Source organism: Budorcas taxicolor, chromosome 5 (assembly GCF_023091745.1).
Source record: "Budorcas taxicolor isolate Tak-1 chromosome 5, Takin1.1, whole genome shotgun sequence".
Taxonomy (NCBI): domain Eukaryota; kingdom Metazoa; phylum Chordata; class Mammalia; order Artiodactyla; family Bovidae; genus Budorcas; species Budorcas taxicolor.
The window spans coordinates 65,801,069-65,823,247 of record NC_068914.1 but is presented as its reverse complement, the minus strand read 5'-3'; the positions used below and the strand labels follow the sequence as shown (position 1 = coordinate 65,823,247).

General features: G+C 38.1%; 1 protein-coding gene across 1 annotated transcript in view; it reads left to right on the top strand.

Annotated features, from left to right (window-relative positions):
• Nucleotides 1–19,591, top strand: part of EPYC (epiphycan) — a 38,891-nt gene extending 19,300 nt beyond the window's left edge. Inside the window, exons 2-6 of the mRNA XM_052641068.1 lie at nt 6,218–6,389; nt 13,649–13,807; nt 15,087–15,289; nt 16,686–16,781; nt 19,421–19,591. Coding sequence (XP_052497028.1) covers nt 6,218–6,389; nt 13,649–13,807; nt 15,087–15,289; nt 16,686–16,781; nt 19,421–19,591 — 801 coding nt within the window. The remainder of the gene's footprint in view (nt 1–6,217; nt 6,390–13,648; nt 13,808–15,086; nt 15,290–16,685; nt 16,782–19,420) is intronic.
• The last annotated feature ends 2,588 nt before the right edge of the window (nt 19,592–22,179 follow it).

Here is a 22,179-nt window from a genome sequence, read left to right as displayed (position 1 = left end):
AACTGATCGGCTGCCAAGTGCTCTCATAGGGGAGCATGGCCTTGGTAGGGTGTTCAGCCTTCATGTGTAGCAACAGACCTACGTAATCAGTCATGGCCAGATATGATGGTAGGCTGATAAATGACACTAAAAAAAAAAAATCACATGAGGCTTACAATATGTACAAGAAAGTCCATTTATGAATTTATAATGTGAGGTCATTTCCACCGATGACAATGCTTACTTCTCCTATCCAGAGCTCCTCTTTCTCAGAATGAAGATATGTAAGAAGTCAGATGATTCAGCATAAACTTTTTTGGCTGAGTACAGAATCAGTAAGTATTAAGGAAGTTGTGTAGTTTTATGACAATCATAATCAGATTTAAATCCTGGGCTGACTACATAGGAGCTGTGTGACCTCAGACAGCTCTCTCAGCCCTTCCTCCTTCCATTCTCAGTTTACAAATCTATTAAATGTGCACAATCATTGCACCTTCCACAGAGGACTATTTTGAGAATTACCTGCAAATCAATGGAAAGAGTATAACAGTTGTTCATATACAATGAGTATTCAATCCATGCCCAATATTTTCATCTAGCTCATAATGAGATCCAATGAATCCTCTCTTCTCCATTTTAGAGATGATATCTTTAGGTTCAGTGAATTTAGTGTTTCTCTCTTCCAAACAATGAAGGCTACAATAACAAAATATCAGGGAAATATCACATATTTCCCTGAACTCGATTTTTCTAGACTATCCTCTTCTTCAGTTTACTTGCGGGAGATCCGAGTTCTATCCCTGGGTCAGGAAGATCCCCTGGAGAAGGAAATGGCAACCCACTCCAGTTTTCTTGAGTGGAAAATCCCATGGGCGGAGGAGCCTGGCAGGCTACAGTCCATGGGGTCACAAAGAGTCAGACATGACTGAGCGACTTCGCTTTCCTTTCTTTGACTATATCACCATCACTAACGAGTCAAGAGTCATGAGTCAAGAAACTGCTCCCAAGGGTTTGAGACAAACAGTCTCTTCTCACTGATCAGATCTACATCATAAGAACAATCTAAAGTAACTTCAGTTTCCTGGGCTGGGAATCTCATTGTGACTCTATCCTGGACTCTATTTTGTCTACTAAAATCTGCATTATTTTTTTTCCAATAGGGTCAATTATATTTTCATTCTTGGATCAATGTTTAGAAAATATTAATGACAGGGGAAATGGACAGTTGACCATAGCTTAACTGTAATGCTTGGCATAGGCATTCAGTCTGGTTGATTAGATAATGAGAAACACTGCCAAACCTTCCATCATTTATAAATTCATTCATTCATTTAGTGATCTTTTCATTCATTCATAAAGATGAGAATTGAACCCAAGTAATGATTTCCATCTCACATGTATTATATTTTCTTTCCATTCTTTCCATCTCACAGGTGTAACATTTTCATTGAGTTTTTCACTGGAAACTTAGTGCAGATTAAGCACAGAGATGAAAAATATTAAAATATCAAAAAACAAAATATACTAGTTTTAATTAATTCAAACAGTGCTTAAGAGCAGCAAAATGGTTTGTGACTACCCTGAACAGGTGTGAGTAGCATGCTCAACAACAGGTCTCTACTGAAAGAATCAGTGGCCAATAAGACAATTAGAAGAGGTGTGGCTGCTGTTTCTGAACATACTAATTATTCATATTTTCACTCTGAAATTAAGACAAATAAATTTAGGCTTAACGGTAGTAATTCAGTTGCAGAGATCATTTAGATATACGTATTGCTAGAGGGCAAAATTGATTTGATTAAAAGGATTTTTTGGGTTTTTTTGTTGTTTAATATTATATTTCTTATTATTGGAGTACAGTTGATGACAGTGTTGTCTTAGTTTTAGGAGTATAGCAAAGTGAGTCAGTTATATTATATCTACTCTTTTTTAGATTATTTCCCCATGTAGCTCATTACAGAGTATTGAGTAGAGTTCCCTGTGCTATACAATAGATCCTTATTATGTTATATGTTTCTATATATTGTAGTGTATATATGTCAGTTTCCCAATTTATCCCCCCTTCTTTATGTTACTGTCACTTAAAATGGTGCTGTGTGCTTTCAGAGAAAGTTTCTTCCATGGGCAGCTCTGCAGACTATTTTTTAAAAATAAGTTTTATTGGAGTATAATTTCTTTACAATACTCTTAGTCTTTGCTATCCAACTAAATAAATCAGCTATATGTAAATGCATATCCCTTCCTTCTTGAACCTCCCTCCTACCCACCCTCATTCCACTCATCTAGGTCATCACAGAGCACTGAGCTAAGTTCCCTGTCTGCTGACTGTTTGAGAATGAAGGTTTCAAATCTTTCACAGTTTTATTAATAAGAATATAAACAAACACAGCCAGTAAAAGTCTGAGTACACATAATCTGGTTAAAAAAAACAGTAACTGACTTTCTTTCCACTTAGAGTCCTTATTTCTCCAGGAGGAGAACCCTCATCTAAGCCACCTCAGGGTCATTTCAGCCCTGTTTTCTCAGAGACTGCATTGAGGTGCGGGGTTACCACCATGGAATCAGGGCTGTGCTGCGTGCGGAGGCCAAGGGATGGTGGAGGACACTTCTTGGTACCATTATCTCTTCAGTGTGACATTTGCAGAGACCTCACTGTGACTTCCCAAGTGGCTCAGTGGTAGAGAATCAGCCTGACAATGCAGAAGAAGCAAGAGACATGGGTTCCGGCCCTGGGTCAGGAAGATCCCCTGGAGAAGGAAATGGCAACCCGCTCCAGTATTCTTGCCTGGAGAATTTCATGGATAGAGGAGCCTGGCAGGCAACAGCTCAGTGGGTCTCAAAGAGTCAGACAAGACTGAGCGACTAAATTCAGCACTCTACCCAGCCTGTGGGCTATGCATCTGTAATCTCTGATAGAAATATACCTCTTTCATGGATATGGAAGGTACTTCTAAACACTGTCTGCCATGGCATCAACTATCTACAGTTCCAAGGCCAGTAAACAAGAAAATAGAATGAGAAAACCGATTAACTCAAAAATATTCCCTACTGGTACCGGGTCAAGAAGATAAGCACAAGAAGTAATGACACATGGGAATGACCTTGTATTGTGTCTTTAAATTTAGGGAAATATAATGATCAGATCCAAAGTCAACCCAGTAGGGAGCAAGTTTGAATAAAATAAGAAGGCGAAATGAAAAACAGGGGAGAAAAACTCCAAAAGAATAAATATTTATATCAGAGGCTCAGTTATGTGTGCATTTGAGAAAGGGGGCAGGGGTATTTTCTGGCCGTTTATGTTTCTTCCCAAATTTAGGTTTGTGCAGCATTAAGCATAAAAGTCTGTTACTCGGAGAGCCAGGTGGTTACGTCTCCCTGGCCTCATTTTCCTGCATGCATTGCCTCACCGCTTCATATCACGGTATGAAAATTGTTAAAGAGGAAAAGAAGACAGAACCCTAAATCACTCCTATCCAATGGTGAGAATAAATGCGTCTGCAGGGCAAAAGTCTTCTGGGCACAGTACTTTGAGGCTATAGTTCCGTAACTTTGCTGAACTGAAAATGCATTCCTTTTCGTCGGTCTTAATAGCTGCTCAACATTCACATTTTATTAGCAAGGAAGCATGAACAAAACAGTTTTTGATAAACATAAAAGCTGTTTTGCCTCATTATATTGAATGACAACTGAGATCTTACAGCTTCACGTCAAATCAGTGGAAAAACAATTATCTGTAAAAAAAAAAAAGCATGCACAAACATTTTTCTACAAAGCTAAAGATTCAAGGCAACGTGTCTGGAATGTGTTTCTCCCTTTAGGCTGCCTCCGTTCCATGAAACATCTGTCTCAATTTCCGTTCTTCCCAGAACCTCCTTTTGGTCTCTCTGCAAATCCATTCCTTCTGAAACTGCCTCCTTCTGACCCTGCAGATGGAAACCGTATGTTTCTCTGTTTAAGGAAGTGTGCTTCTCAGGCAGAGATTTCTGGACACGTTTTATAATATCTTCATGTATGGCTTCCTAATGCACCCAATATACTGTAATTTGCTTTACGTTTGCTTTCATGCTTTAAATGCAGTAAAATAAGCTTTAATACCTGTGTTGATTTTTCTTAGCAAAATGTCTAAAACTAAGCATGGAGCTGTGAATTAGATATATTTTGGACAAGCAAAATTTTTTTTAAATTATAACCAATAAGCACTTGTTGACCACCTACTATGCCAAAGCCTTGAGGTGCAAAGATAGAAGACCTAACTCAAAGTGTACCGTACAGAAAACCGATGGAATCAATACAATACAATGCAGGAAGGGCTGAAATGGAGAAACTACAGATGCACAGAAGGAGACACAATCCAGAAAAATAAATTGACCAAAAAATAGTTTAGTTTCCTTTAAAGGGATAATTTTCATTTGTGAAGCAATATATTCAAGTGCATAAAAGTGACCTTAAATCATAAGTCTATCATAAAATTTTAAAATAATCTGAAACATCTATCTAAAATACTCAGAAAGTATCTAGTGTAATTATGTATTTATTTTACATATTTCATATTTCAAACATGAAAGTAATAACTTGCATATCATGTCGACATTAAGTAAGTTAGAAAGTAATTTGTGTGTGTGTGTGTTTAATGAAAACAAATAAAGAAGGATTAAAAAATTCAAGGTGATAAAGGGAGACTTTGGAAATTCTAGGGTGCCCTGAAAAAACTAGTCCTCTAAGGATGATTCCTACATAAGCCTGTGAGCGGGTGTAGTCACTCAGTTGTATTTGATTGCAACCCCATGGACTGTAGCCCACCAGGATCCTCTGTCCACAGGATTTTCCAGGCATGAATATTAGAGTGGGTTGCCATGCCCTCCTCCAGGGGATCTTCCCAACCCAGGGATGGAACTCAGGTCTCCTGTGTCTCCTGCTTGGCAGGTGGATTCTTTACCTCTGAGCCAGTTCCTACATGTTGACAACCAATTGTCTTGAGCAAATTTCTCACCCAAAGTTTCAAGGTCAGCAGGAAGTTACAGTAGGGTGGTAGGGATTTACTAAGGGATACAAAGAAACAGGGGCTTCCCTAGTGGTTCGTGATAAAGAATCCACCTGCCAATGCAGGAGGCCCTGGTTCAATCTCTGGATCAGGAAGATCCCTTGAAGAAGGAAATGGCAACCCACTCCAGGTTTTTGCCTGGAAAATCCAATGGACAAAGGAGCTTGGTGGGCTACAGTCCATGGGATTGCAAAAGAGTCCGACACAATTTACAAACTAAATAACAACAAAGAAACAGACACTGAGATAAGGGAAGAAAGTTGAGTAAGGGGTTCTTCTAAGTGCCAAACAGTGTTCTTAGAATCAAAAACTCACTGCATAAAACATGGAAGTAAGAAGAGAAAATCAAGAATAATCTAAAATAGAAGCCATCTTTAACTAGGTTTCCAAATTTTATAAAAGTGCCTTGTATTCTCAAAGCTCTCAAGAAGGTCAATTTTAATATCCCAATATTATTGGTAATATTTGTTATTCAAATAATAGTGAAAACACATGAGAAATGGCATTCCATGATCAAATCATGTAGTTTTCATACCTTTACATATTGTAGTTTAGCATAAAAGATAAAGGAAAGGAAAGTGAAGTCGCTCAGTTGTGTCTGACTCTTTGCAACCCCTGGACTATAGCCTACCAGGCTCTTCCATCCAAAGAATTTTCCAAGCAAGAGTACTGGAGTGGGTTGCCTTTTACTTTTCAGTAAAAATGCAACCGAAGGAAGTGTAAGTCACTGTAAAGGAACAGAATATTTGAATCTAGAAAATCAAAGATTAAAAGGAGACTTGAAAATACACATCAATTTCTTATTGGGAGTAGAATTGGGGCTGCAGGAGGAAGGGGAATTTCAGATTTTACTCTCAGAATCTTTCACAATAAGGCATTCTTGCAACACTATGTATTTAGAAAACAATAAACAAGGTTATTTTTAAACCTATGAAATAAACACACGCGGGTGTTTTAAAGAGCAATAAGACCAAAATTAAAAAAGCGCTGGAAACTATTACTTATTTGAGAAACAAAATTAATTAAAAACAAAACAGGAACCGCATGTGCCTTCAGAGGCAAGCAGGCGTCACAGTGTTCAACTTCCGGACACCAGCGCCCTCTTGTGGCAAAGATGGATACATTTTTTTAAATTTGTGTCACGGCCACAAAGGGTGATTGAGAAGCTTGCCTGATGAAATTCTGCTTCTTTTTTAGATTGAAATAGCGACAGTGATGCCTTCTGGAAACAGAGAGCTCCTCACTCCGCCCCCACAGCCAGAGGAGGCTGAAGAGGAAGAGGAAGAGGAATCTACCCCCAGGCTGTTCGATGGTTCTTCCCCACAAGAGCCTGAATTCACCGGGGTTCTGGGTCCACAGACCAATGAAGGTCAGGTCCATCAGGGCTGGACTGTAATGACGTTCACTTGTCTCTTTCTCAAAACTGCCAAGTTCCAACTCTGCAGGGACCCACATGACCCAAGGAGAGAGCTTTGGTAGAGGCTAGGTTTGAAGCAGGGGATACATGTGTATTTTGTGTTAAAATATAAAGCAGTTTTAATAATTCAGCTTTGGCATGATGGAAATGATCAAATAACCAAAGATCTGGGGTGAAAATATTTGTCTGGCATCATAACTCAAAAAGCTTTGTGGTGGAATGCATTTCCAGACCAAAGGATACACTGTTACAAGATCCGAATCCACGGCTGAGAGGTCAAGTTCCAGCATTTCTAGGAGATAAGTGATGATGGCGAGGATGATGGTGATGATAGTAATAATGTTTTCCATTGATTGCGCACACACTTTCTGGGGGCCATAATGCTCAGCATGTCACATTACCTCATGTGACTACTACAACCTCCCTGTGAAGTTATTAGTATTCATTTTTTTACATTATTACCTAGGAAACTAGCTCAGAAAGGGTTGGAACTTTCCAGAGATCACTGAACATTAGTTTCACACATTGAGTTTTAAGCAAAGTTGTTCTGATTCTTGAGTGTGTTCTTAGTGGAAACCAGGCTGCCTTTCCACTCAATTCCAGGGGCAGAGAAAGGAAAAGGGAAGACAGGGTTCCATAATATTGGACTCCACTTTGTAGAACCTGAACATTATGTAAATCAGGGCTTTTGGGGTGATAAAAGGAATTCCTGGTGATAAATGTGAGTCTACAGTTTGTCTATATTTCATGTTAGAATTTGTCAGTGTCAATCTTGGGAGGTATTCAAGTGGACTCACACTAGAATACTTTTACACACATGGAGAAAGTGTGTGCTCTGATGAAGGGGGTGCAGAAAAAAATGAATAGTTTCCATTGAGAAGGTTTACTTAGCATCGAATGTCTCTGTACTGTAAGTTCTGGATATGCAAACATCTTTAAATGACTACTATTTTCACAGATATTTCTGTCTAGTACAGAGAGACAGACATGTGAACCAACTTAGAGACAGTAGGTGTTATAGGTAATATAAGAAAAAGTCAGTACAGAGCACACTGAGAGAAAGAAAGAGAGGAAAGAGCATTCAGATCCCCACTTTCAGATTTGCTGGATATTCAGTCTTGAGCAAAGCATTCAATATTTTTTTGCCTTTGTTTCCTCATCTAGAAAATGGGGTAATCAGTAACAGATGTTACCTCATAGAGTTGTTGCAAGGATTAACTGAATAAATTTAGTGCCTGGCCCACAGTAAACATCATCAATGGTAGTGATTCTCATTATTATTGATAGAAGAGAATTTTTTTTTTTTTACTTACTGTCAATAAATTGTTCAGTGTATGATACATTAACTGTAGGCACTCTGTTGTAAGCAGATGTCTAGAACATAATTCATTTTACACACCTGAAACCATTTCCCCTTCCCCCCAGTCCCTGGTAATCACCAATGTTCTCTCTGATTCTATGAGTTTCTCACTATTCACTAAGCAGTCATATGAAAAGTTGTCTTTCGTGAAATGCTGCCAATATGCCAGTCACTAAAGTGTTTTATTGGAGAAGGCAATGGCAACCCACTGCAGTGTTCTTGCCTGGAAAATCCCAGGGACGGGGGAGCCTGGTGGGCTGCCGTCTATGAGGTCGCACAGAGTCAGATACGACTGAAGTGACTTAGCAGCAGCAGCAAAGTGTTTTATATTGTGTCTTTGAAGAGATACAATAGTACTAAGTATGTGCTAGTTATTATTATTTTCACTTTATAAACAGGCAAACTAAAATTCCAAATACCGTGAAAGTGGTCCAAGATCATGGAAGTCGTACGTAATGGTGCTGGAATGAAGGCAGAAACCGCTAAATCCTGCCTTTAATGAATACATCGTATTCTTCCCACACAGTTAACTTTCTGTGGGGTGATAGAACGTGCTAAAAACAGAACCAGGAAAAAATAAATAAATAAATAAAAACAGAACCAGGGAGATACACACACAATGAGAAGGAAATGTGCATGCCCAGCAGAAAGTCCTCAAAACAGGGAAATTAAATATCTCTAGAACATTACTTACTTTTAAGCAATTTCAGAGCTTTCAAAAGTTGACTGATTTGGAATTACCTGATGTCCCAAGATTAAGAGGAGTAGAACGCCCAGTCTTCTGAAAAGCTCTAGTAAAATGTATGGCTCGATAATGTAAATCGTGAAACAATGTAAGAAAAACTATGACTTAAAAAATTTGTTTCTTTAAGGAGTCTAAGTAATGAAATTAAAAATTTAATTCACATTTTAGTTTGCACAAAAGTAAAATCTAAACTTTAAAAATTAAATGTAAATCGTAAATTTATTTAAGTCAAATAGTTTGGATATATTTAAAACATTAAAAACTGAAACATTATTTGTTACTAAATATCAATTTCTAGAAATAATACTCAGAAGCTACATTGAGTAGGCTTGAGTTATAAGTGGAAAAAAACCTAGAATTTAAAACAATTGTTATGACTATAATTACTCTAAGCAATTACTGCTAAATTAGCATGGCCACATTGGAAAAGGAAATGGCAACCCACTCCAGTGTTCTTGCCTGGAGGATCCCAGGGACGGGGGAGCCTGGTGGGCTGCCGTCCACGGGGTCGCACAGAGTCGGACACGACTGAAGTGACTTAGCAGCAGCAGCAAGTATTAAATATTTTATAGCTCTCTCTTAAAAATTTTTCCCAAACTTCCATTCCTAAAATAACTTTCATTCCTGAAGTTGTTATAAGTGATTTTTTTCTATTTAATGACATTGTTTTCTTGGGAATCCTAACTTTATAATTAAAATCACTAAAATCCACCTGCAATGCAGAAGACTTGGGTTCAATCCCTGGGTCAGGAAGAAGGAAATGGCAGCCCACTCCAGTATACTTGCCTAGAAAATTCCATGGACATTGGAGCCTAGTGGGCTACAGTCCATGGAGTTGCAGAGAGTTGGACATCACTTAACAACTAAACAACAACAACAATAAGACCTTTGTAGGTGCATTACTAATTCTTGATCTCAAGCCACAAATGGATCCTTCAACAAGGGCAACCAAATGTCTGGATTTGCCTGGGAGCGAGGGATCCCAAGACACGAGGCTTCCAATGCTAAAATCAGCAAACTCTCAGCCAAATGAGGATCACCAAGCAATTCCAAGAAAGTTTTTCATCACTTTTTTCTTCTGTCTCTCATGGCTATTTGACTTTCTCCTTCCATCTCACGTCTCACAACCATTCTCTCCTTCTCCCGAGACTCTTCGAACTCATCAGAGAGCTTAGCTTCCTCCTACACAAAGAAAATACAGTCTTCGGGTTAACGGCTCTTTGGTCTTTCTATTTTCAGACACATAATTTACCTACATCTATGTCCATGCTATTGGAGAAGGCAATGGCAACCCACTCCAGGAAAATCCCACGGACGGAGGAGCCTGGTGGGCTGCAGTCCATGGGGTCGCTAGGAGTCAGACATGACTGAGCGACTTCACTTTCACTTTTTACTTTCATGCATTGGAGATGGAAATGGCAACCCACTCCAGTGTTCTTGCCTGGAGAATCCCAGGGACGAGGGAGCCTGGTGAGTTGCCGTCTCTGGGGTCGCACAGAGTCGGACATGACTAAAGCGACTTAGCAGCAGCAGCAGCATATCCACGCCATACCTGTTTTACTTACATTTCCATCTACATCCAGCAAATTTGGAAAACTCAGCAGTGGCCAGAGGACTGGAAAAGGTCAGTTTTCATTCCAATCCAAAAAAAGGCAATGACAAAGAATGCTCAAACTACCACACAATTGCACTCATCTCACACATTAGCAAACTAATGCTCAAAATTCTCCAAGCCAGACTTCAACAGTAGGTGAACTGAGAACTTCCAGATGTTCAAGCTGGATTTAGAAAAGGCAGAGGAACCAGAGATCAAATTGCCAACATCCATTGGATCATTGAAAAAGCAAGAGAGTTCCAGAAAAACATCTACTTCTGCTTTATTGACTATGGCAAAGGCTTTGACTGTATGGACATCACAAAGCGTGGAAAATTCCTAAATAGATGGGAATGCCAGACCACCTTCCCTGCCTCCTTAGAAATCTGCATACAGGTCAAGAAGCAACAGTTAGAACCAGACATGGAACAACAGACTGGTTCCAAGTAGGGGAAGGAGTACGTCAAGGCTGTATACTGTCACCCTGTTTATTTAACTTATATGCAGAGTAGATCATGAGAAACGCTGGGCTGGATGAAGCACAAGCTGGAATCAAGATTGCCGGGAGAAATAATAATATCACATACGCAGATGACACCACCTTTATGGCAGAAAGTGAAGAGGAACTAAAGTGCCTCTTGATGAAAGTGAAAGAGGTGTGTGAAAAAGCTGGCTTGAAACTCAGCATTCAAATAACTAAGATCATGGCCTGGCCCCATGGCAAATAGATGGGGAAACAATTGAAACAGTGACCAATGTTATTTTCTCGGACTCCAAAATCACTGCAGATGGTGACTGTGGCCATGAAATTGAAAGACGTTTGCTTTTTGGGAGAAAAGTTGTGACAAACCTAGACAGCATATTAAAAAGGAGAGACATTACTTAGCTGACAAAGGTCTGTATAGTCAAAGCTATGGTTTTTCCAGTAGTCATGTAAGAATGTGAGAGCTGGACCATAAAGAAAGCTGAGCACTGAAGAATTGATGCTTTTGAACTGTGGTGCTGGAGAAGACTGTTGAGAGTCCCTTGGACTGTAAGGAGATCAAACCAGCCCAACCCAAAGGAAATCAGTCCTGAATATTCACTGGAAGGACTGATGCTGAAGTTGAAGTTCCAATACTTTGGCCACCTCATGGGAAGAACTGACTCATTGGAAAAGAGCTCGATCCTGGGAGAGATTGAAGGCAGGAGAAGAAGGAGACAACAGAGGATGAGATGGTTGGATGGCATCACCAACTTGATGGATATGAGTTTGAGCATGCTCCAGGAATTGGTGACGGACAGGGAAGCTTGGCGTGCTGCAGTCCATGGAGTTGCAAAGAGTCAGACACGACTGAGCAACTGAACTGACTGACAGACATCCTCGCCCCTTCCCCTTCCTCCTGTTACAACAGAGGAACTGTCTGTGCTCCCTCATGTGGGGTGTAAATGCTTCCCACTGTGTTCTTGGTTCCATCTCCTGCTGCCCTCTCAGGATCCTTTTTATCTTCAGTCTCTCTCCCTTTGGATACTTTTCTTCAAATCTCTCCCAGTTTAGTCCATTTCCTCACCATACACACTAGAAATATGTTTTATAGTTATCACTGTCTCTCTTTGCGTTTTCTTTACAGTCAAACATCTCAGAAACTTTGCCTACATGTTCTATAGCTGTCTCCTCACCTCCTACATCCTCCTTCAGGGACTGTGCTCTGGCTTCCAGCCTTATCACTCCACAGCTCTTAGAAGTCTCCTTTAACCTCCACAATAACTACTCCAAGAGACATTTGTCAGTCCTTAACTGATATCTCAGCAGATTGAGATTATTTTCTATTCCCTGTTCCTTCAAACTCTCTCTCCACTTGGCCTCCATAATACAGATCATCTATTATCCTTCTTTTCTTCTGACGATTGCTTCTCTATCTCCCTTAGAGGCTTTCTGTCCTCTATAAGACCAATAAGACCAATAAGCAGAGAGTGAAGGAGGGAGCTCTGTGTGTGTGTGTGAGAGAGAGAAAATAGATTAATAAATGGAGATATAATTTGAACTTTTTTTGGGGGGGGGTCTGTTGCCTTTTCTTGGAGAAAGAAATGGCAACCCACTCCAGTGTTCTTGCCTGGGGAATCCCAGAGACGGGGGAGCCTGGTGGGCTGCCATCTATGGGGTCGCACAGAGTCGGACACGACTGAAGTGACTTAGCAGTAGCAGCAGCAGCAGTTGCCTTTTCTATCACATTATCATAGCCAAGCAAGCACCATCTTTTATCTTGATAACTCATTGCCCCTATGCCCATCTCACTCTGCCGCCCCCCACCCCCATCAATCAGTCTTCCAGCTCACCTTCAAGCAGGGAGATATCTTAACATGCAAATCTGATCATGTAATACTCCTGCCCACCCTTAGGACAAGACACCAGACCTGTAACACAGCCCATAGGCCTGTGTGTCTTGTGTCCTACACATTCCGATGCTTCTGTGCTGCCGCTACAGGCCCTGCCTTTCAGTCCCCCCAGAGTGAAGGGACCTGGTGCGTGCTGCGTCCTCGGCCTGCAGACTCCGTTCACCTGAACAGTCAGGGCCTGCTCCTCCTGCAGATCTCAACTTAGTCATCACCTCCTCAAAGAACCATGACTCTGAGACTGGATCAAAGTCTCCTGTTTTATGCTTCTATGATATTCCATGACATCTACCACAATCATCATTTTTGTGTGTGTGATTAACATTTATCTTACACAGCAGATCATGAAACAGAACTGTGTCTGTGCTTACCACTCTTCCACCAGCTAGCACAGTGCGATTTACATAGAATAGATTCAATAAATGCATATTGAGTGAATTAATATTAATGATAATTGCCCTACCATGTCCTTTGACTTTATTTCAGTGGGGTGTATAAATACTGAATGAAAGATCTAAAAAAAATATTATATGTGATGTTTTAAATTTATAAAAACCACAATGTTAATATTTACTTCTGAAAATAGAATTTTCAATAAATATAAAAGCAACAATCATGCAATATTCAGTAGATAATGTAAAATAAAATTTTAAAACATTACAAAGACTATATTAATTATTAGGGCAGCCTGGGTTGTTACATGGAGAAGGCAATGGCACCCCACTCCAGTACACTTGCCTGGAAAAATCCCATGGATAGAGGAGCCTGGTAGGCTGCAGTCCATGCTAAGGGTCAGACACGACTGAGTGACTTCCCTTTCACTTTTCACTTTCATGCATTGGAGAAGGAAATAGCAACCCACTCCAGTGTTCTTGCCTGGAGAATCCCAGGGACGGGGGGAGCCTGTTGGGCTGCCGTCTATGGGGTCGCACAGAGTCAGACACGACTGAAGCGACTTAGCAGCAGCAGCATTGTTATCTTTGACTTTAGTATTTTATTTATAGGAAACTACATAAGAAGATGTTAAATATGCCAGCATAGTCTATATGAGACTGTAACCTTGCTTAATAAACATTTGTAATCCCATTATTTGTTAGAAATTGCTTGCTTCTTACATATATTATTTGCCTCTCTTTCAGACTTTCCCACCTGCCTTCTGTGTACTTGTATAAGTACCACCGTATACTGTGATGATCATGAACTTGATGCTATTCCTCCGCTGCCCAAGAACACAGCTTATTTCTATTCCCGTTTTAACAGAATTAAAAAGATCAACAAAAATGATTTTGCAAGCCTAAGTATGGATGCTGGCACTAATATCCTTCCCTTTTGTTTCTTAAATATGTGCATTGTAAAATGTTGGTACCAAAAATGAAACTTGAATATTAAAATATGTCTCATAAATCAATTTTTACTTATTTGTATGCTTGAAGGTTTGTTTTAATTACAATAAGAGAGAATGATGAATCACTAAAGGTTGTTATGAAACTATATGGATTTCCCAAGTGGCATTAGTGGTAAAGAATCTGCCTGCCAATGCAGGAGACAGAAGAAATGTGGGTTTGATCCCTGCGTAGAGAAGGTCCCCTGGAGGAAGCCATGGCAACCCACTCCAGTATTCTTGCCTGGAGAATCCCAATGACAATCCTCAGTCCATGAGGTCACAAAGCATCAGGCACGATTGAAGTGATGTGACTTATGCACATGAAACCATATAGTTGTTGATATTCTCAAACTATTTTCAAGTAAACAAAAATCACAAGTAATTATATTTTATAAGCTAAAACTCATTATCATGTTATCACAATAAGAGCAGGAAGTCTTGACCATATATTTAGTAGGATCTGGCTTGTTCAAATAGACTTCCATTGAAGCACAATTTAAAAAAAAAGCAAATTGATGAATGCAAATCTAAATTCTGGCCAAAGTTGTTGCAAACTTTGAAAAAAAGTTGGTATGTGTCTTCATTAAGTGTTTTAATCATTTGAAAATTTCTTTTTAATGCCTGTGTATTTTAATGCTAATGTATCTATTACTGTTAGAAAATATGATAACCTGCCAGCACAGAGAAAAAATATTTTAAATAGTAAGATTCAGACAAAATTTATGAGGAATATAGGAAAAAGATAAATTATTTTAAATATAATGAAATATAATGGGTCTATTTCTTTGCAAAGGCTACACTTTCTTTGGAGTGCATAAATATGAATAGTATTTGGAGGAAATCCAGGTGGTTCAGTGGTAAGGAACCTGCCTGCCAATGCAGGAGACATAAGGTTCAGGGGTTCAATCCCTGGGTCAGGAAGTTCCCCTGAGGAGGGAATGGCAACTCACTCCAGTATTCCTGCTTGGAGAATCCCATGAACAGAGGAGCCTAGAGGGCTATAGTCCATGAGGTCGCAGAGAGTTGGACATGACTGAGCAGCAGCAGTTGTCTATTACATTTTTATAAAGTTGTTAGAAATAATTGTTGCATTAACTATTGCTGATTCATGTTTATATCTGTTTATATGTGGGAAATCTTTATATTTTTATGTGAGTGAAATATATTCAACTACTTGTCTCATTTTTTTCCAGATGATCTAAGAAGGATTGATCTGACTTCAAACTTAATATCTGAGATTGATGAAGATGCATTCAGAAAGCTGCCTCAACTCCGAGAGCTTGTCCTGCGTGACAACAAAATTAGGCAGCTCCCAGAACTGCCAACCACTTTGAGATTTATTGATGTCAGCAACAATAGACTTGGAAGGAAAGGAATAAAGCAAGAAGCATTTAAAGTGAGTTTTAAGTTTGAATATGAAATACTTTAATCTTCCCGTTCCCTTTGCTATCAGTGTCTAGACTTTTTATTTCCACAAAGGGATTCAATTTGATGAGACTTTTAATGCCTAAAATAAACTTTAGAACACTATGTGTCATGCCTTTGGGAAATACTGTGTTCTGGTACATTCTGAAGCAGCTTAAGAACTAAGAAGAGAAAGCAGAGCTGGAATAAGAAGTGGGTGGAGCACCAGTCTGTTAAGTTGCACCTAATAATGCTATACGCCAAATGATACATGTTTACCAAGGCTCCACCCAAGGAGAGTACTTTGTGTGGCTGGAAGGACAGTTACTTGCACAGCGTGTGGGTGGTGCCTTGAGGGTAGAAGCCTTCTAAAGTATCTGTAAGGGAGATGGATTCAGTTAATCTTATGAATTTTATTTTCAAGTGAAGGAAACAAGTTGCTTGGCCCAACCGCAGAGTCTGAGAACAGTAACCAGTTTGGCTTTCTTACCCAGTCTTAGCTCCCTTTGAGCTGCTTCTCTAAATATCTGTTGAACAAATAAATTTAAGCTACTGTTTGAAGGGACATCTCACAACTTCCATGGAGGCTGCAAGGGGTTGTGTGGATTTGCTAGCCCTGGGCAATGGTAGAAAGCCTGTATCTCCACCTGTGCTCCTGTGACACCACTGTGGCGGGCAAGGGAGTTAGGGCACCTCATCAGAGCCTGGCAAAGATTAAATATAGTCCCCTCACTCAGAGTCTATTGGCATGGGTGACAGTGAGTCACAGTTTGTCCTATGACATTTGGTCGCAGTAGACCTGGTCGTATCTAAACGTATATTCTGTCTTGTTACGCTGCCCTCTTGCTACTTGCGCTGGAGGTGGTACAATTTTCTTGGGGAGAATTTCTCATTTCCCCATTCCTGTAACATGAAGGAAATTCTTGTTATTTCTCACCATGATCCTAAAAATTTTATTGCAGAATCTCTATGTGGGAAATCAATGCCTTGCTTAAACTGAGAAAGATAGAGTGGACAAAGTACGTTCTTCCAGAGACTAAGATGTTTCATTTACATAGAGAGATATTTGCTTGCTATCAATTCTTGAAGAACTCAATTGAATAGTCCAGGAACACAGAGAACTAATTTGCCTCAACTTTAGAAAACATGGCAACCCACTCCAATAGTCTTGCCTGGGAAATCCCATGGACGGAGGAGCCTGGTAGGCTGCAGTCCATGGGGTCGCAAAGAGTGGGACATGACTGAGCAACTTCACTCGCTCACTCACTTAGAAAACAAGAACTGAACAGGCCTGTGTTATTTTACAAATAGTTTCATGGACAGGGGATGAACCGTATGACTGTGGCCCACTAATTTCTATTAAGGCCCTCCATTTGGAATGTTTACAGGATATGTATGATCTCCATCATCTCTACCTCACGGATAACAACTTGGACCACATCCCTCTACCACTCCCAGAAAATCTGCGGGCCCTTCACCTCCAGGTAGGCTTCTGCTAGTAAGTTATGCCCAACACACCCATGGAAAACAGATGCAGATGGGAGGGCGCCACGATGCAAAAGCTGTGTATAATGGCATGTTAATACACTATGATAGGTTTTTTTTCTTCTCTCATTTATTCTCTCTCTCACTCTGAGAACAAGGTGTTTGCATATTCATGACTCTATCTATACTGATTTATTTCTGATAACTTTAGTTTTTATTTTCATTTTTTGCCAAGTCATGATGCATCTTTTTGGCACACAAATCTTCTTTTTTTAGAAAATAAGAGTTTCATCTGCTGAAGAAATGTGCGAAGATTAGAAATGAAAGAGAATAAGAGACAAAGAAAAATTTAATTTGATTTCTAGCTTTCAGAGGAAAAAAATGTCAGTTTTAGGTCTTGATTTTAGGTTCCATGAACTGAGTTAAATTCAATCCTAGGACATTCCTATCTGCTGAGAGATGATGGACTTTCATCTCTCTGGATTAAGAAAATGCAGTTTTTTCCTAAACCAACATATTTGAAAGCTTGCGTTATTTTAAATTCCTTTAAGCTACATTTTCTCTTTGAAGTAATGAGTGAAAACACATTTTCAAAATGTTACAATCTAATATTTTCTAAATACTGGGTTTGCCAGTAAGTTTGTTCATTTTTTTTTTTTTTTTTTCCTGTAAGATGTTATGGAAAACCCAAACAAACTTTGGCCAACCAAATATATTCCATTGAGTATAATACAATATGATCGATTAAAACACATTTTTGGTTGTTGAAACAAAGAAAGATAAATTACTTCTTATTTCAGATGTAACTTTTGGTATACAGTTGTAATCAACTTTCTGTAATAATTTCATCCATTCTATGGAATAAATCTGTAGAGAACACAACCATTATGTGGTCAAAGACACAAAATCATAGTGCAATATTACAATCTTTTAGGAGGAAAAGTATAAACCATCACAAGATTCTGCTATGTGAGAGCAAGTCTGATTCTTTTTTTTTCTTTTTTTTTGCTCTGTGGATTCTGTAATTATTTACCTCTGTGTCCTTTCTTCCATTCCTATTTACATCTTTCCCTATTTCTTTTTGGTGTCTTTGTGTATGTATCTGTCTATGACTCTTAGATATCTATCTCTTGAGAGTTTTTCTATTTAACTTCCTTAATGTGATGTCCTTTCTAGTCCTTATCTGGTTTCTGGATGGCTCTCTATTGGTCTTCTCTTTTTCTCGGGGTGAATGTCTATGTCAATGAGAATTTCTTGCCGGGTTTAGGATTAGAATGAGGATTTTCAAGGGAACCATAAAAGGGACTGGAATTTTTTTTCCAATTCTGAATTAAATTTCATTACTATGTCTGATGATATTGACTCCACAGAGTAACCAGGTCTCTGATGTTACATTAAAACATAATGTGCTTGCATATACAATCTAAGATTTTTTTGAAGCGATTGGCTTTACATTTCCTATTCTAAGGATTGAAAAAGTATCAAGTGAACATTTAAAAATATTTCTTTCACAACCACCTCACCAATATCCAGTATAAAGCTGTTTTAAATTTATATTGTCTTCATTTTATATTTATTCTTAATGCTGATATAAAAATTTCTTTTTGTGATTCACTTGAAAAATATTTTCCAACGTCCTATAAGAATGATGGATCTGGCAAAAGCAGATTCCCTGGGCTGAAACTGTACTTGACACTATTTAATGATTGAACAAATATCTAAACCTCCCTGCATCTCAGTTTTAGTTTATAAAGTGGGTGCTGCATTCACTAACACGTGATAATGACTTAAAGATAAGGCATAATAATTATTAACTGTGTATGTATTACCTATCAAAGAAAATAGAATAGTGCACAGGTGCTAAATCTGTATTATTCCTCATGGACACTTTGTAAAATAGAGAGTCAATCTATCAGAAAGACATAAGGCTTATACATACATATGTACCTAACAACAAAGCCTCAAAATTTATAAGGACTTTACTATTAGAATTGAAGGGAGAAACAGACAATTCAACAATAATAGTTAGATTCCTCAATATTCCACTTTTAATAATTGATAAAACAACTAGCCATAATATCAACTAAGAAACAGAAGACTTGAGCAACACTATACACCAACTAGCCCTAACAGTCACGTACAAAACTTTCAACCCAATAGCCATTTTGACATTTTTTTTTCTCATTCTTGAACTTTCCATGCATATTTTTCAGAATTTGAACTTAGCGTTCTTTCAGTCTGGGATATTCTTACCTCAGCTCTCTCCCATGCCCATGTCTCCTTGTCATTCCATTCTCAGCTCCAAGGCTGTCTCTTAAGAGAATTTTTCACAGACACTTTCCTTTCTTCTTTGTTCAGATTATTTTTGGAAATAATTTGTTTTCTTTAAATTTGTATCTTATATTCCCATTACTGAAGTATAAGCTCCATAAAGGCAAGCATATGTCTATTATGTTAATTGGTTCATCCTCACTGCTTTAGAAAGTGTTGATGTATATAATAGTCGCATAATGTGCATTTCTGGATGAGAGAAGGAATGAAAGAATAAAAGCAGGGGTGGAGCAAAATTGACTATATTATTCCTCAATACTAGGAATATGTGATAACTCATCTAATAATTTATCTTAATCTTTTTTAGAATAACAACATTCTGGAGATGCATGAAGATACCTTCTGCAATGTTAAAAATTTGACTTATATTCGTAAGGCACTAGAGGATATTCGACTGGATGGAAACCCTATCAATCTCAGCAAAACTCCTCAAGCCTATATGTGCCTACCTCGTTTGCCTATTGGGAGTCTCGTCTGATTTCAGATAATGGTTAGCATTATGACACCTCCTATAACAAAATGATTCTTCCTGCTGGCTTCAAAAAGAAAACTCAGCATGATACTTTCAAAATATGTTCTGGAAGATAATATAAGTACATAAAATACAGCTAAAAGTTTTAATATATGATAGCAATGTAGTAGTCTATGAAAACACCAGATGAATCATAAATAAACAGAAAAATGTACAGAAACAGAAGACTAAGAAAATATTTCATAGATATTCTTACAAATCACATGTAATTTTCAAGTTTTAGGAATTCATATCCTATATAATTTTAAATTAATCATATAATAAAAATTAAAAATTAATGGTGTAGGTATATTGCCAAGATTTAAATGTTTTAATTAAACTTTTCCTTTTTTTAGCTAAAGCATGTTTTTATTTTCAAATTCATTAAAGAAAATGAAGAAAAGAATAAAAATATTTGAAAATTATAAGGATCTTGTGGAAAATATTCATTATAATCACAACATGCAAAGAATCATAATAATAAACATAGCTTCAGTATTTTAACAATAATATTTTATCATCTTAAAGCCCTGCCAACTCGTTTTTGACCTTTCCTAAATTATTAGTTAACTGGTAATATTTCCGTGCCTGTGGAAAAAATAAAACATAGAAAATGAAAATGTAAACAATAATATGAAAATGACAGTAGGGAAGAAGTTAAGGAGTACCTTCTAGAGAGAAAGTTGAACTTTTTGAAATGTGTGATAATAATACAAAAAACTGAAAGATAACAAAAGAGTATACACTGAAAGGTGAGTTTCTTTCCTGCAGCAAACCCTAAGTTCCACTCCTTGGAAATAGTCAATGGTTTCTTTCATTATTTTATCAAGTTTTCCATGAGAAGCAAAAACTTGCACATAAAATAATTGCTCCTCTTTTACAAAAATACATATGGATATATTATATATATATATAACACTACTATGTATGTGTTGGTATATGTAAACATGGATTTTTAAACACAATAGATAATGACTATTTTGCTTGTTTCACTTAAAACTACTCCTTGATCACTCTTACCGTATCTACTGTATTAGCACACACAGCTCTACTGATTTTGAAAAACAGATATCAGCTTACTCCAAGGATGTATATTGTTACAACAGGAACCAATTCTTGAACACAAAAGATGTACTAGGCATCTACTAAGGTTTTCTGCATGTATTAATTCACAACATCCTAGGAGCTGCAGATAGTAATGACTATTCCAGTCACAGATCAGAGAGAGAGCTTAAACAACTTGCCGCTGGTTAAGGGCTGATCCCAAAGGCCTATTCTACACTTCACCTCACTGTCCTGTCTCATATACCATGGATGTATCTTTTCCCTGTATTGTAATACAAGAAAATGGTGTACGTACTGGACAGGGAAGTTGTTATGAGCTGAATGTTTACACCCAAAATTTGTATGTTGAAGTTCTAAATAACCCCCTCCCCATTGTGATGGTGTTTAGAAATGGGGCCTTTGGGAGTTTAATTAGGGTTAGATGGGGTCATGAGGTAGGGGCCTCATGATGGGATTAGTGGCCTTATAAGAAGAGGAAGAAAAGGAGACTACTCTGTGTGGGTGTGTGTGTGGGAGGGGGGTGTGTACCTATACTAAAGAAAAGCCATAAAGAAATCAAAGATGACACACATAGTTGGAGAAATATACCATGTTCACAGATTGGAAGAATCAATATAGTGAAAATGAGTATACTACCCAAAGCAATCTATAGATTCAATGCACTACCTATCAAGCTATCAACAGTATTTTTCAGAGAACTAAAACAAGTAATTTCACAATTAGTATGGAAATACAAAAAACCTCGAATAGCCAAAGCAGTCTTGAGAAAAAGAATGGAACTGGAGGAATCAACCTGCCTGACTTTAGACTATACTACAAAGCTATAGTCATCAAGATAGTATGGTACTGGCACAAAGACAGAAATATAGATCAATGGAACAAAATAGAAAGCCCAGAGATAAATCCACACACCTATGGACACCTTATCTTTGACAAAGGAGGAAAGAATAAATAATGGAGAAAAGACAATCTCTTTAACAAGTGGTGCTTGGAAAACTGGTCAACCACTTGTAAAACTAGAACATTTTCTAACACCATACACAAAAATAAACTCAAAATGGATTAAAGATCTAAATGTAAGACCAGAAACTATAAAACTCCTAGAGGAGAACATGGGCAAAACACTCTCTGACATAAATCACAGCAGGATCCTCTATGACCCACCTCCCAGGAGTAATGGAAATAAAAGAAAAAATAAACAAATGGGACCTAATTAAAATTAAAAGCTTTTGCACAACAAATGAAACTATAAGCAAGGTGAAAAGACAGCCTTCAGAATGAGAGTAAACAATAGCAAACAAAGCAACTGACAAAGAATTAATCTCAAAAATATACAAGCAGCTCCTGCAGCTCAACTCCAGAAAATAAATGACCCAATCAAAAAATGGGCCAAGAACTAAACAGACATTTCTCCAAAGACATACAGATGGCTAACAAACACATGAAAAGATACTCAACATCACTATCAGAAAAATGCAAATCAAAACCAC